Source organism: Lagopus leucura, unplaced genomic scaffold (genome assembly GCF_019238085.1).
Source record: "Lagopus leucura isolate 7727_CA_CO unplaced genomic scaffold, USGS_WTPT01 Super-Scaffold_73, whole genome shotgun sequence".
NCBI lineage: Eukaryota > Metazoa > Chordata > Aves > Galliformes > Phasianidae > Lagopus > Lagopus leucura.
The window spans coordinates 60,541,041-60,556,254 of record NW_024962252.1 but is presented as its reverse complement, the minus strand read 5'-3'; the positions used below and the strand labels follow the sequence as shown (position 1 = coordinate 60,556,254).

General features: G+C 34.3%; 1 protein-coding gene across 1 annotated transcript in view; it reads left to right on the top strand.

Moving 5' to 3' along the window:
- The window catches only part of PDE10A (phosphodiesterase 10A), a 161,027-nt gene that overhangs the window by 120,108 nt on the left and 25,705 nt on the right, over positions 1 to 15,214 (top strand). The window contains exons 7-14 of the mRNA XM_042880750.1: positions 2,102 to 2,257; positions 3,620 to 3,670; positions 4,963 to 5,021; positions 6,781 to 6,832; positions 9,354 to 9,496; positions 11,606 to 11,698; positions 12,327 to 12,513; positions 13,799 to 13,941. Coding sequence (XP_042736684.1) covers positions 2,102 to 2,257; positions 3,620 to 3,670; positions 4,963 to 5,021; positions 6,781 to 6,832; positions 9,354 to 9,496; positions 11,606 to 11,698; positions 12,327 to 12,513; positions 13,799 to 13,941 — 884 coding nt within the window. The remainder of the gene's footprint in view (positions 1 to 2,101; positions 2,258 to 3,619; positions 3,671 to 4,962; positions 5,022 to 6,780; positions 6,833 to 9,353; positions 9,497 to 11,605; positions 11,699 to 12,326; positions 12,514 to 13,798; positions 13,942 to 15,214) is intronic.

Sequence of the window (15,214 nt, the reverse complement as noted above, 5' to 3'; positions counted from 1 at the left end):
ATGAGAAGAATGCAACTTATTCTTAGAATGAATATTTTGATGCTGAGGTTTATTAATATAATATGATATAGTAAAATATTGATATACTGTAATATAATATAATGATATAATTTACATCCGTCTTGCTACCAAAAAAATAAGTTTAAGTTTGGATCAGCTTGATCTAGTAAATTCAGAATATCCAATTTATTTCTGAATTAATTTTTTTGAGTGTGTTGTAACATATTTTTGTTGTCAATTAATGGAAGTAATGGTATCATAATCACTTAGATAAATAAACACATCAGTCAAAACACATGTCCTCCTGGTCTTGAAATACTCTACTTTGCCAGTTCCAAACACATAGACTTCCACATAGTCAATCAAAGTCTGATTTAGTTATAGCACTTCACTCATACTGACAAGAATGTTAATCAGAATTCTGATTGTTAGACAGGATTTTGATCTCTACTTACATTAATGTAAAGCCAGAATGTTTATATTATCAGTAGAGTTACATTAAAGGCACATTAATGTAACTCAGCAAAATTCCTGCTCCTCTTTTAAAAAAAAAAAAAAAAAAAAAAGGATTCAGGTACTCCTCATGAGATATTGTGATGATTTCTGGCAATCTGTATGTCTGTCCTTTTTCATGTTTTGAAAAGCTTAGTTCCCTAGTCTACAATTACACCAAACAAGCAATTTACTTATACTGTATGAGAGAGCATTTTGAACAGAAACTAACACAAAAAAAAGCAGAAGCTGCTTTCTCTATAGTAGCAATTGGTACTTACCTGGACTGTAAAGTGTTTATATGCTGCTAGGTTTTTTCATTCAACATATGGGGCCTACGATGTTACAGGTAATTTCCAATTAATGTAATGATGGGCTTGTCTGTGAAGGTTGAATATTTTGATTTTGCATCCCTAATTAAATTCAGGAGAGTTATTGAAGATGAGTTTTGAACTCCTTGCTGGTTTACAGTGTCAGATTATTAACAGAAATCCTGACAATTTTTTTTTTTTTTTTTTTTTCTGGATGAGTGTAGTGATCATCTAACATGTTGTGTCAATAGGAAAAGGTTAACTTTCACAGTGAAGTTCCAAGTTATGAACCTCTGCCAAGGCTATACATGATTTGCCTTCCTGTGAGTTTTGGACTCACACAAACTCATCAGACCTCTTCTGTGGAAGACGTATAGGTGCTTCCCAGTCTCCTTTGCCTTTGAGGTTGTTTGAGGCTGATTATTTGTTCATAGTCATTCAAATCAGTTGTTATTTTGATAATTAAGGTAGAGCTTACTTGTTTGAGAAATGAGGGGATCCCCAACCACAGTGATATAGGGTTGAGGAAGTGGGAGTTTTTCTACACAGAATCTGCAGTGAGCATCTGGTAGGAAACATGTGGAAGAACTGGTGTGGAATCAAATGTGTCTAGTGTACTTCAGGCTGCTTAGGTACTGCCTCACTGCAATAACATCCAGGTAGTTTCTCTTTGTGAGTTTTCCCACCTGAGGTGTTAAAGTTATGATGTTTTGGGTATTTCCCACTTCAAGCAAAAGTTATTCATTTGAGCCTTTTGTAGCAGCTAGTAGGCTATTTCTAACATTTATTCTTATAAATTTTGCACAGACTTATTCAGGATGCATAAGCAAGGGAAGGAGAAGGACTTTACTGTCATGCATAATTTTTTAAGAAAAATATTTTTTTCATAGGAGTCAATTGAGGATTGTAGCTTTGTTTGTTTTGTTTTCTTTCTTAATCTAGACTGGATTAACGGTGAAGTGCTGGTTTACCTTCCTGTCAGATTATAGAAAATATATTATAAAAATAAACCTGAAGCTGAGCCTAACACCACAACTAATTCTGAATTTGCATCAATGTGTTTATTTGTGCATATAAGTTATAGCTGAGAAGATTAGACTTTTTTGTTGTATTTCATTAGTATATGTCTTAAAGCTATATTTCAATTATGCTCAGATTTAGAATTTTTAGTGAATTTTGTCAGTAATCATGTTTTCAAGCATGTGCGATCAGTCAGGAAGAGGAGAAAAATACCAGTGTATATTTTATATGAATGTTACAATGTTTATGTTTTATCAGATTATATTTACATTTTCTAGGATGAGCGATTTCCCAAAGGTACTGGACTGGAATCAGGGACTCGTATCCAATCTGTTCTTTGTTTACCAATTGTCACTGCAATTGGTGATCTGATTGGTATCCTGGAGCTTTATCGTCACTGGGGCAAAGAAGCCTTCCATCTTAGTCACCAAGAGGTGAGACCCCCCCCTTTCATAATTTATTCTGAAATTCTCTGGGGTTAGCTGAACTGAAAAGTAATTATTCCTAAAAAAAAAAAAAAGATATTAAAATTAGTCCTCCCAACGAAAAAAAAAAAAAAGGATTAGTAGTATTTGTCAGTTGTGTATTCTGTAACATAAGTTATTATGTTTGTACGTTAGCCTGGTAGTCAGTACATGTGGCTTCAGCCTCAGTGTCTCAGCTGGTGTTTTTTCTCTAGTAGATAGAGGTCATGGTAGGGTACTTGATTAATATGGTACTGCTGGTGTGCTTGTATACGCAGCAAAGGAAAGACATTCGCACAAAACCAGCTTCATAGGCCTTGTACTTCTGCTGCTTACACACTGTGTATTTATTTTTTGATGTTGTCCTATTACATTCATCAGTCTACAATTTATATAGTCTCAGACTATATATTTTATTGTTTATACTAAATACCTTCTTTAACTGAAGTTCATTAATATTTTACTTGTAAAAGGCTGACTACTAAACAAAAGCATTTTATTTGTAAGTTAAAAAATATTTAATGGTCATTTTTGAGTGTTCTAAATCATTTGTTTGTTTTCAGGTTTCAGAAAGAATACTGTTAGTGGTTTTTATAAAATCTGTACAATGTGTTCTATTTAAAAAAAATGGTAGATGAGAGAGGGAATGCAGTGGCAGAGCTCTTGTACTTATGTTCTTCGTGTTCCTATAAAGCTCATATGTTTCAAGGACAGGAGATCATGTATAGCAGCACAACTTAGTTAACTGCAGCTTACATGATGTTTTCTTGAAATGTTGCCTGGAAACTGTCATATTTAAAAGTACTCGTCCTGAACTGAGAGATCGAGTCTGATTCTTCTGTCACCAAAAAGGTAGTGAAAGAGACAGTGCCTGTTTAAAGCTGGAAATAATTGTGGCTGAAGAGACACAGCTCCAGGAAGATGTTAAGGCATATTTTGTTCCTGTAGCAGATATCTTTAAAAAGAAACAAACAAACAAAAAAAAAAAACAAAAAACCCAACACTGTAATTTTTAGAGTCCTCAACTTGTGAGATGTTTGTTTTTGTGTTATGTCTCTGATCTGATGGGTTCTTAATATAATACCATTTCCAAAGCATCGATAAGCATCTTTGTGACACAGAAGAGGAGAAATGTTCTATTGAGGCTGAATACATCTTATTGATACTGGAACACTTGCGAGAATACTGATACTTTCACAAACTAGCAGTATTCCAACAGATTGTTTCTGTCTTTCTTTGTCTAATTCACTTATCAGCTGGATAGGAAAAATTATCAGGTAACTTATATGACGTTATAAAGATTTTTTCAGAATGCCTTCTCTTCTGCTTCAGGTTGCAACAGCAAATCTTGCATGGGCTTCGGTAGCAATACATCAAGTACAAGTAAGTTTCGGTTGTTTTTCATTTTTTTCATTATGTAATCCTTTTTTCAGAGCTTGATTGGTTGGACTGTAGAATGTGCTCAAATTTAAGTGGAATCACTAGAGAATCATTGATCATAACCTCCTTTCCAGATCCTAGAAAAAGTATGCTAACTTTTTTGGTGTTCATTGAGCTCATTCTCTTGCCTAGCAACCATGGATCATATGATTTAATAAAAAGTATTTCTATTATTCCTTTTATTTTTAATGAAAAGAAACATTACCGAAGTAGGTAAGTAGTTATTAAAGTTATTAAATCAGAAATGGAAAAAAAATGTTGTTTTTTTTTTCTTGTAATAAGGTAACTGCTAGGCCACCTGATTGCTTTCCTCCTCTCGTACTAATCAGGTTTAAATTATTTGGTATTTCTGGCAAAGTCTGCTTTAAGCCATCTTTGCTGGCTGCTTCATGGTCCTACTCCCACTAAGGATGCTTCATGCTGTTCTTATTTGAGTGTCTAATGAAGCTCCATGCTGATAGCTGCTATTCAACTTTACTAATAGGTTTTGTTCCTTCAGCTAATAGAAGATGATAACACCAAAACTAAACCTATCCCATCAGCTCATGGAAGATGCTGAAATAGGATCCTTCTGTCAACTTAAAGAAGGGAATTTATTGCTTGCTTTTTTTTTTTTTTTTTTTTTTTTTTTAAGCTGTCTATAATGCATCTTGCAAAAGACTTGGGCAAACTTTCTTGCATTTCTTTATAGATAATATTTGCCACTGCAGTGCTGGAAATCCTTGACGTTGTTTAGGACGATCATTCACCCTGTAACATTCAGAAATAATATGCTGGCCTTGTTTATTGTGCACTAATAGAATTTTAATTGTATGCAGTTTTAACTGTACATCACTTTATAATAATGTTCTGTTCTTCAATGAAGAATCTTTAACACATAAGAAAACAAAACATGGAAATCTTAATTAAAGCTTGTCCAATGGTCATTTTCATTCCTCTCCTTTCTGTTCCTCTGGGCAAAAGCAGAAGGCTCATTCTGCCCAACTTCTTGCCTATGAAGAACGTGGGAGTTCTGATCTGATGCTAAGTAGGCTAGTTAACATTTAGATTGCTATGATTGAGGCCCAGCACACAAATCCAGCTTTTAATTTTATACAGTGCTGGAAAATATTTAAAAACTTTGATCTAGAATGTTTAATACAAATTAAGTGAATAGACCACAAAACTGCAGTTTCAGTTTACCTCTGACTTCAGTGACCTCTTGGAAAAAATGATAATGTGATCTGTTCTTCCAGGTGTGTAGAGGTCTTGCCAAACAGACTGAACTGAATGACTTCTTGCTTGATGTATCGAAGTAAGTATAGAGACAGAATCACTGAATATCCTGAGGTGGGAGGGACCACAAGAATCATTGAGTCCAAATCCTGACTCTACACAGGACCACCCAAAATTCAGACCCTGTGTCTGAGAGCACTGTCCAAACACTTCTTGAACTCTGACAGTTTGGGGCCATGACCACTGTCTTGGCAAGGCTTTTCCAAAGCATGATTGCCACTATGATCTCATCAGTCTGTTTTGATGTCCCTTCCAAGCAGGGACAGGAATGAATTATGTGGGTGACAGTCAGATATAGCTGTTAAACTTTTCTGTTCTTATTGCAGGAGAATATGTAAGATACAATTACAATGTACAAAATATATTTGGTCATGTGGTCTTCTGCATGGCTGGAGGCTCTATTTTTCTAACTGTTTGTAGTATATGTTTTGTTTTTTTTTTAATTTCTCCTCACAATAAATGCAGAGATTAAGCTAAAAACACTGTAGAAGTATGAAAGTTTAGGCTTAGATTTATGAAATCAATATAATGTTCTAGGTAATTTGCTTGTCCTTCATCCCTTTATCTTTGTTGCTACTATAAGCATTTTTTAACAGTAGAGATAGCTGTAAAAATGGGCACTGAGGCATAATGCACACAGGTGCTTTAACTCTCAATGAACAGTTCTCGAGTTGATGGGATTAGCAATTGCTCTAGCAAGCAAATAATCAACTTGCTTTTAAAAATGATCCATACCTGTTCCTACATGAAAAGAAGATTTCTATTCAATGAGAAAATTGATAGCATGCAATATATCAGGGACATCTCCTGTAACATTTTAGAAAAGGCAGTGTATCTTCATGACCCTGAAAGTGTGAGACTTTTTATGTATGTACCTTTTTATTCAGTAGGCACAAACAGAAGTGAGCTGTATATATGTTCAGGGCCATGCCTGGGAACATTGTAATCCAAGGGTTATTAAGACTTGGTATGTGAAAGATTTAGAATTATTTTACTAAGATGTTTGACCTTTATCATTCAATGTTCTTGACTGTCCTTGGACAGTTACCTCTTCGCTATGAAACAGAGAATTGAGATAATGTTTTTTTTTTTTTTTTTTAATCTCTATTTTAAGTCATAATATCAGTTGTCTGCCAAGTACAACGTGCTGCATCGGGGGCAGTAGAAAATAAGAGAATACTCACTGAGAATTTCATAAGCTTTTTCTTTTTAAAAACTATTAAAAGATGGGCAATATGACGTGAATTTAGCTACACTGCATAGTATTCAGTAGTTCTCACTACATAATTCTCTATGCATAAATCTAATGAAATATTTTGAAAGCCTGTCAATAACATTTATCTGCAGTCAGAAATGGAAAAAAAAAAAAAGTGTTTTTTTTTTTTTTAATGTATTTGTTTTTGTCTTCTGGATTGCTTTTTCTTTTTGCTTCACTTTTAAAAATTTTAGGTGTGTAAAAGATGGCAAAGTATTTTGATACATTCTTGGCACTGCTCAGCAGGACCTGTTGAGTCCAAAGCAGGCAATGCTTGGTAGTCTTGTCTTTTTTTTTTTTTCTGTAGTGGTCTGTCACTGTAGAATAATGGCTTATAGGAACAGAGCTAGGACCATTTCTGAATTTTCTTGTGCAGTAGAAAGCCAGTCAATGATTTTTAGGCACAGTTGTTCTCGTCTGTTTGGGCTAAACTGTTCAGTAGCTGCAAAACAAGACCCAGCAACAATCATTTGAGAAGTGTTTGACTAAATGCAAATATTTATCAGCTTTTCTTTCTCTACAGAACGTATTTTGATAATATAGTTGCAATAGATTCTCTACTTGAACATATAATGGTAAGTTTTCTTTTTCACTTCTAATTTTGTTAATTGTTGTTATTAAAGTTCTTTATTTTCCTTTCCTTGAAGTAAGACATTGCACATCATTGAAGTGTCAGAGCTGTTTATATCAGACACGTAATGCAAACAGAATTAACATCTCTGTATGCAGGAGGAAATGAAGGATCAGCTTGATTTTGGTTGTTGCAACAATTTCGTCTCACAAGTCTCATAAGTAATCACATAACTGTCTCTGACCTGTGCATTTCTATGGTGCGTTGAAGGTTTTAAATTTGTTATGAAAAGGCTTCTGTTTTTGTTTCAGCTTGTTGTTCCTTTTTCCTAAATTCAATTTTCTATATACTGCAAAACACTTACGAAGAAATTGTCTATAGGAGGTCTAGAGTTCAAACGTTACTTCTGCAGTATTTGTTCTAGCTGTTGAGTGAGCTGTTGAAAACATGCTCATGGCATCCATTTAGCTTTGCAAAAGTATCTGCACCCATAGCCAGAGTAACAGTCAGTCAATATTTTATAAAAAGCATAGGAAAAAAAACCCAACAAACTTAGAAGAATAAGTCGTACATTGAAATAGTTTGTATTCTTTATTTAATCGATGAATTATAGTAAAGTTAAGAAACAGAATATAATTTTTTAATCATTTTCATATTCTGAATTATTTCCTGAATGGTATCTGCAAATATCTGTGGATTGGTTGCCTGTAGCACATTTTAAGTGTTTACTATATGAATTGTGCTTCTTAGCATTAGTCACATTCATTAAATAATGCAGTTCTTCTCCTTGATTGTAAATCTTAATCATGTCCCTGGTATTATTACTTCAATCTGCATATTCAAATATATTCACCAACAATACTTCATTGCATACCTTGATCTCCAGAGTGATACTCTTAGGCTAGAATATTCAAAGACCACAGATTAAGAATGCAAACACTGTAAAAGTGGTTTTATTTAGAAACCTGAATTAGTTATGGAAAATACTCTGCAGTGTTTGCCTTATTCTTGTTAATACATAGTCAAGACTTCTGCACATTCTGAACATTGATTTTTCCAATTCAAATGAACTGTTTAAAAATAGCTTAACATTTAAAGGAACTGGTATGATATAGTGTATGGCATTGAGAACAAATATTGACGTTCTTCCCAACTCTATGATGAGAGGTCTGGTAGAAAACACAACTGGCAGTTAAATATGCTTACTCTTTCTTCATCTTTTCCACCACTTGGCTGCATCCTGATTCTGCATTTTTAACCTGCACACAGGCTCCATTCTGATCTTCCTTTGTAATCTGTAGCAGTTGGCTGTTTCTTGGGCCAATTTGCACATTTATTACCATTTTTGGGAGGAGTGCAATTTTATTATTATGTAGCATCTTCTGTAACTCAGAATGAGGGAAGAACAACAGTAGAGTTCACCTCACTATTTCGCCCTTCAGAGACTGTACTAAAATTAGATTTTCCTATATAATAATAAAGATAACAGTACAGGGATTTTAGGATTCTTATCATTTTCATTTACATTAAAATTCCACAGTAAAGTTAATGCTATAAAGACATTCTTGAAAATAGATGCAAGGAGGAAAGCAGAAGTTACCTTTTTCTCAAAGGACCCTTTCTCTTCTTTTTTTGCCCAAGTCTACGTTCACTCCTCTGTTTTGAGCAAAGGTACAAGAGGTTTGAGTGGTCAAGACCTTTGCATTTCTTACTCCTCTAAGCAAGCAGTATTTCTCAAAAGATGCTTATTAGTTTGCAGTCTCCCTGATCTTCTCTTTGGTACTTGAGTGGATAATGCCTTGTGGGTTTTACTTAGCTGAAGGGGAACCTCTAAGTCCCAGTTTTTGTGCAAGGACTGCCACTAGCATCAGGAGATGGCAGCTATTTCCTGTGCTGCTGCACATGGCAATCCATCACGACACTTCTAATTTTCCTGTGTTTGTTTATTTTTATGTGCCACAAGCACATTAAGTTTCTTTAGAAACACACACTAGCTTCTCTTTTATGTCCTTCTTCATTGGATATTTGATACCAATCTGTTTGCACTGAAGACAAAGAAAAAAGTCAGAACTATTCTCGAGTATTTGCTATAACCTGTCTATTTAAAATTCATAGAATCGTAGAATTGTTCAGGTTTGAAAAGACCTTAAAGATCATCAAGTCCAACCGCAACCTAACCATATTACCCTAAATTATGTTAAGGTGAAAAATTTCTAAAAATAGGGAGAATGGTACCGTTCTGAAAAGCATGTGTTGAAATGGAAATGCAGCTAAATAAGAAGGCCTTCTATCTTTTAGCAGATATTCAAACCTCTAAAGAATCCCCTACATTTTACAATGAGAACAATACTATAATTAACAGAGAATACTGAAGAAAAACTACCACATTTGCCATTTGAATTTTGTGCCATTTAAAATACTGCTATGAAGGTAGATGGTGCTTAAAATAGATTTATTTATCAGATAAGTGACTGAAGTTAAGTTAACCCATGACCATTAACTTTAGTTTTATCTTTTGTCTGTAGATATATGCAAAAAACCTGGTGAATGCAGATAGGTGTGCACTCTTCCAGGTTGACCACAAAAATAAGGAGCTGTACTCAGATCTTTTTGATATTGGAGAAGAAAATGATGGGAAACCTGTTTTTAAGAAGACCAAAGAAATAAGGTGAGAGTAGCTAGCTGAAGAATGCAGTTTCCTTGTAACTAGGGCTTTGCAGGCATTTTGTTACCCAGTCGCTGTGCCTATCTGCAGGTACCCTGACAATACTTGTCATACTGTGATATCATTCCCACCAGGACCCGCCTCCAGAAGGTAGTACTTCTGGGAATGACATTGCAGTGCCATCGAAACAACGTCTCTGAAGCTATAACGTCACTCCTGGAAATGCCGTCTTCCGGAGGCGGTCCTTTTGGAAATCATGTTGGGAAAAAAACAGAGGTGTTCTGAGGTAGGTAAAGGTGCGGGTAAAGGTGCACCTAATCCGTAGATCTACCAGTATGGGATGACTTTTCCCAAGAGGGTTCCTGAGAGGAATTGAAATTCATGCTATTCAAGCACATCCCAAGCAAGGAAATGCAATTTGTACTTCTCATGGATGGAATAGGCATAGAATCTAGTATGAACTGATCATTGGTTTTGAAGATTTCAAGTTCAGTGTTTTATTCTTAATTTTTCTGAAATGAATTTAGAGTATTTTAAAACTTTTAAGGAACTGTGATTCTGAAGTATGTTTGAAATGGTGAAATTGATATGTATTTCTGTTTCCCACAAGTGTTAGGCTTTTACGTATTTTCAGTGAAGGAGGCAAAATGTCAAAATAAATGTAGCATTTTTTAGTTTTTAAAAGTGACAATTCTTTAATAGATATGCCTTGAAATTTTTAGAGAGACATGGGTTTTAAACCTGTGGCTTTTTTTAGAAAGAATGACTATATATCCTGCACCAAAATTTTATTAAAACACTCAACAGTGAACTTTTTCAGATTTTTTAAAATTCCATCTTTTACTTTTAGAATTCTGGGCCAATGTGGGATGTGATTCATATCATCACTTGAACCCCTTTTGACAAATTTGCACCCACTTATTATGTTGTATGACTGCGAATGGAAGCACTCAAAATTGGTGCAGTTTATATGCCGACAGGCAAGGAGGTGCAGTACGCTAGAGAAGGTGGCCTACTTTAACATGCACTTTTATACTCCTTAATAATTTCTTTTTTGCTTATATCTTTATCTTTCTATATGAAAATTATTGTGACTTTGAATAAGAAGGTATGAACCATTTCAAGAGTGATGTGTACTGAAAGTGATATATAACTTTAGTATCTGTAAAAGAGTAACACTGAGTCAGTCATCAGGAAAGAGCTGAAATTGGTATACTGTTCAAATAATAAGAAATAGAAACTAGACTAAAATCTGGGTGTACAGGATGAAAACTGACAGTTTTGACACTAACATCAGTAAGGGCATGATACTACCCAGGCACGTTTAGATTCAAAAATGTTCCACATATGATTGTAACTTCATATATTTTTCTCCACTAATCATTCTAGGCTTATATTTTATAATTGTTTTATGTCAATTGAGAGTTATTTCTTAGCAATAGAGACTTGTAGACTTTTCTGATTCAACTCCTGAATATGCTTGCTATATTTAATTATCTTGTGGTAATTAGTTATGTAGCTATTACCATGGTGTTGTTTGAACGTCATGAGATGAAACATGCTACTTATTCTGAAGTGTATATAGCAAATACATATGATGTTTAGCTTTGACATTTCCACTGGTCTTCTTTCAAGTTTTTGTTTGTTTGTTTGTTTTTAATCAAATCTATCTGCCCCATGAATAACCAAGTTCTGTATTGTACATGATGTGTCTAAGTTAAAAATAAATATGTAAAAGTGATGATGAAATTGATGTCTTGTAAAGGTAAACACAAGTCATAGGTATTGTTCAAACGTCATATTTCTTAGGTGCAACCCCCAGGGTTATTGAAGACATTGAATTTTTGTTACTAAAATGTCTTACCATGGCATATTTTGTTTTCGTCTGCGTATACATAGTATTTTCAGAAAGTTTTCAGAAAATATCTGTCTGAGCATGTGCTTTTTATTTTATTTACTACTAGTTGTCTTCTAGTTTTTTCTCCTAAAAGCATTGGCATGACGCTGCTCAGGAGCAAATGTCTCTTAGGCTCCAGTGGAAAAATAGCTTTCCAGATAGTTCTTAGTGTGACTAATGCACCTATTTATTTATTTATTTATTTATGATTGCAGATTTTCTATAGAAAAAGGAATAGCTGGTCAAGTGGCAAGAACTGGGGAAGTCCTTAACATCCCTGATGCCTATGCAGATCCACGCTTTAACAGGTAACATGTTATACACTAGGGGAGAAAAAACTCACCAAACTGTTATTTCCTACTTACATTTCATATTAGAGATTCATTCACTGATCTTTGATATTCTGTTAAGGAGCAAACCTATAGATATCACTTTATATACTTTCACCGTTACAGATATTTTAAAGATAAAATAATTTTAAAAAATTATTATTTTTTTTTTAATATATATGTCAGGAGAAGAATTTTATTTTTTCCTGTTACAGATTTTAAGAGTGAAAAAAAAAAAAAAAAGAAAATTTTGTTAACAAAGGACATGTGTAAGTACCTAAGCATATTTAATTTAATGAATTATCAAACTGTATAGGTAATAAAGTATTGATTATTTATCCTGCATATGGAAATGAAAGGATTAAGAATGGAAAATGGAAATGAAAGGGTTAAGAAACTGTTTCTAAATCTGACTGCGTAGATGGAAATACTTGAAAACTTTTGAGGTGAACTTTATGCATGTACTAATTATGTCTACCTTGCCACTATGTCCTATAAATCCTCTTTCCTAGGAAGCAAGCAATTGGTACTAATAAATAATATTGACTCTCTCTCTTTTTTTTTTTTTTTTTTCTCCTTTCTTTCTTTCTTTTATTTGGCCCTCCAGAGAAGTAGACCTCTATACGGGCTACACAACCAGAAATATCCTGTGCATGCCTATTGTGAGCCGAGGAAGTGTAATAGGCGTTGTGCAGATGGTGAACAAAATAAGTGGAAGTGCCTTCTCTAAAACTGATGAGAACAACTTTAAAATGTTTGCAGTCTTCTGTGCTTTAGCCTTACACTGTGCTAACGTGAGTTGTTTTCTTTTTTCTACAGTTTTCTAAAATGTTGGTTATAACATAAAGACTTAGAATCTTACTGAAGTAGTTCATCTGCTGTTTCATCTTCCAGACTATTGAAGTGATCCATACATTCTATTTCATTGAATTAATAAGGAACAAGGAGTCATTGAATTATTTGCAGAATAGTTGTCCCTTAGTGGACTGGTAGAAATTTGTTTGATGCTTCCTGAAATAATTGTATGCTATGTACTTCCATTTTATACAGCTAAACTGCAAGAGAAGACTGAAAATTGAGTACTATCTTATATTGTTTTCCACTAGAAAATATGCTTCTTATTCACCTTCATAAGTTCAGATAATATACTCAGTTATATTATTCATATATATATATATATATTCAGTTTTTGGAAATTTAATAGGAGGATGAAGATTGCATGTATTCTCTCTACGCCATAAGCTTGATATTGAAGAATATACATTGTAAATGTACACATTTATATGCTGTGATATATAGTTAGGATTTTTAATGCTAGAAAAGGGTGGATAACTACTTTCATGTTTAAACCCCATATTTTCAGAAAAAAAACCTACTATTCATGTAGAAAGTTCAAACAATTGAATGGTCATTGCTATATAAGTATAAAAATGTAATGCAGAATAAATCACTCATATTAATAGGAGGTAAGATAGTATGTCAGTTAAGCCTGGTGGTTTACATGAAACCATTTTGCATCATACTGCCATTAAACTGAAGAAGCAGATTTTATCTAAATTTACTTAAATCTTATTCCACATGACTCAAGGCAAGTAAAGAGGCCAGCATATAAATTAAATCTGGGGCTACGTGATCATTCTAATGTGTGCAAGTTCACTCATTCTAATAGTGTTTCTTAATATTCAAGAGCACTACTTTTGCTGTGTCCTCACTTGTTCATAAACCATACAGTGTTTGCAATAGCTGTGTGAAACTCTCAGTTAACTACAAAGAGTACTTATTTTTTTAGTACCAAACTTCAACATAGAATCATAGAATTACTTGTATTGGAAGGGATCTTCAAGATTATCCAGTTCCAATCCCCCAGTGTGCACAGGGCTGCCACCAACTAGGCGAGGTTGGCCCAGGACACTAACTAACCTGGCCTTGACTTCCTCCAGTGATGTGTAAAGTTGGGCAGCCAGAATCACAAATATTTTTTGTAAATGAATGGTTTAAGAATAAGTGCTTGAATACAGGAAGGAAATGCTTTTTTCCTTGATTGAAATCTCACATTAATGTATGACTTCCCTTTTTCAGATGTACCACAGAATTCGCCATTCAGAGTGTATTTACCGTGTAACAATGGAGAAGCTATCATACCACAGTGTTTGTACTGCAGAAGAGTGGCAAAACCTCATGCACTGTACACTGCCTCCACATATTTATAAAGAAATTGAACTGTAAGTACTTTTTCAATATGCAAACAACTGCAACCAGTATCTGTCTGTGAAAAAAATGATTGGTTTTCCCTAAGTATAGTGGAGGATGTTTAAGGAAGCACTTGTATTGTAGAGCTAACCCAGTATCCTAGGTGTTTATCTATCTAATACACAGTTAAACTTCTTGACCTGTGAACAAAATGTATTTCTCAAAGGTGTAAAATTATACGTTTTCAGAGTGGTAGCATTTTCCACAGCTATATGTACAGCAGTTACATTAGTTTATATGAAAGCTTTGCAAAGATGAGCTAACTTTTCAGAAGTCCTAAGTCACCAACAGCTCAGAGCCCCAGAGGAGGCTGAATCGGTATATCAATAGTTAAGAACAATAGCATGATGTCACCACTTCTTGTATGTTTTAGAGTAAAAGATTCAGCTCCTTCCTGTTTTTTTTTTTTTTTTCTTTCTTTTTTTTTCACATTTTTGTGTATGTGTTTCATGCCTCTGCCTGTATTTCTTGAAGGAGGGGAAAATGAATATAGATCTCTAAACTTCTGAAGATGATTCAGGACTGTGAATCCCTGGTAGTAGGCTTTAAAGTTAGGGTCTAACTTCAGAGAAGGACTTGCCATCCTTTAGTCTACAGTATCTGAATAGTCTTAAGTTTTCTCTGAAATAAGTTGCTGTTAGACCTCAAGGGTCTGCCAAGTACTGAAGATGTGCTTTTATCTGTGTTAGATTGGTGGTGCTAACAATGTGACTCATCTGAGCTTTTAAGTCACTGTTTCTGGCAGGACAGTAAATTCTGCTGTAGTGACCGGGTGCCTCAAATCAAAACTTTACAGTTCTGAGTCAGAAAGTCTAAACTGTTTTTCTTAACTTAATCTCTAGAGCTCACTCCTGTCAAGTGCTGAGACTGTAGCCACGATCAAACAAATCATGCAAGCATCCACTTAACAGAGACTATGGTTAAAGTTCATTACATGCTGAAGTGATTTGCTTGAAAGCCAGTGTATTAGCAGCTTGCAGGATTATGCCCTAATATAATCTTACTCTTTGCAATACAGTTTCTTGTACTTTGTTAGATGACATTATATAACCCACCTCCTTACTAAAATGATTTTTACTTTTAAAGATGGCAGGTTTCATTCTAAATTATATTCACATCCTTTCGTTTGAGGGCTCTGAATGCATTTAACCATTTTCCATGCAATTCAGCTGCCTTTAGCTCTCTCACACCTGCTGTGCTGTTTGATATGCCACATACATGCACAAATGTTTAGCTAGGTTCAGT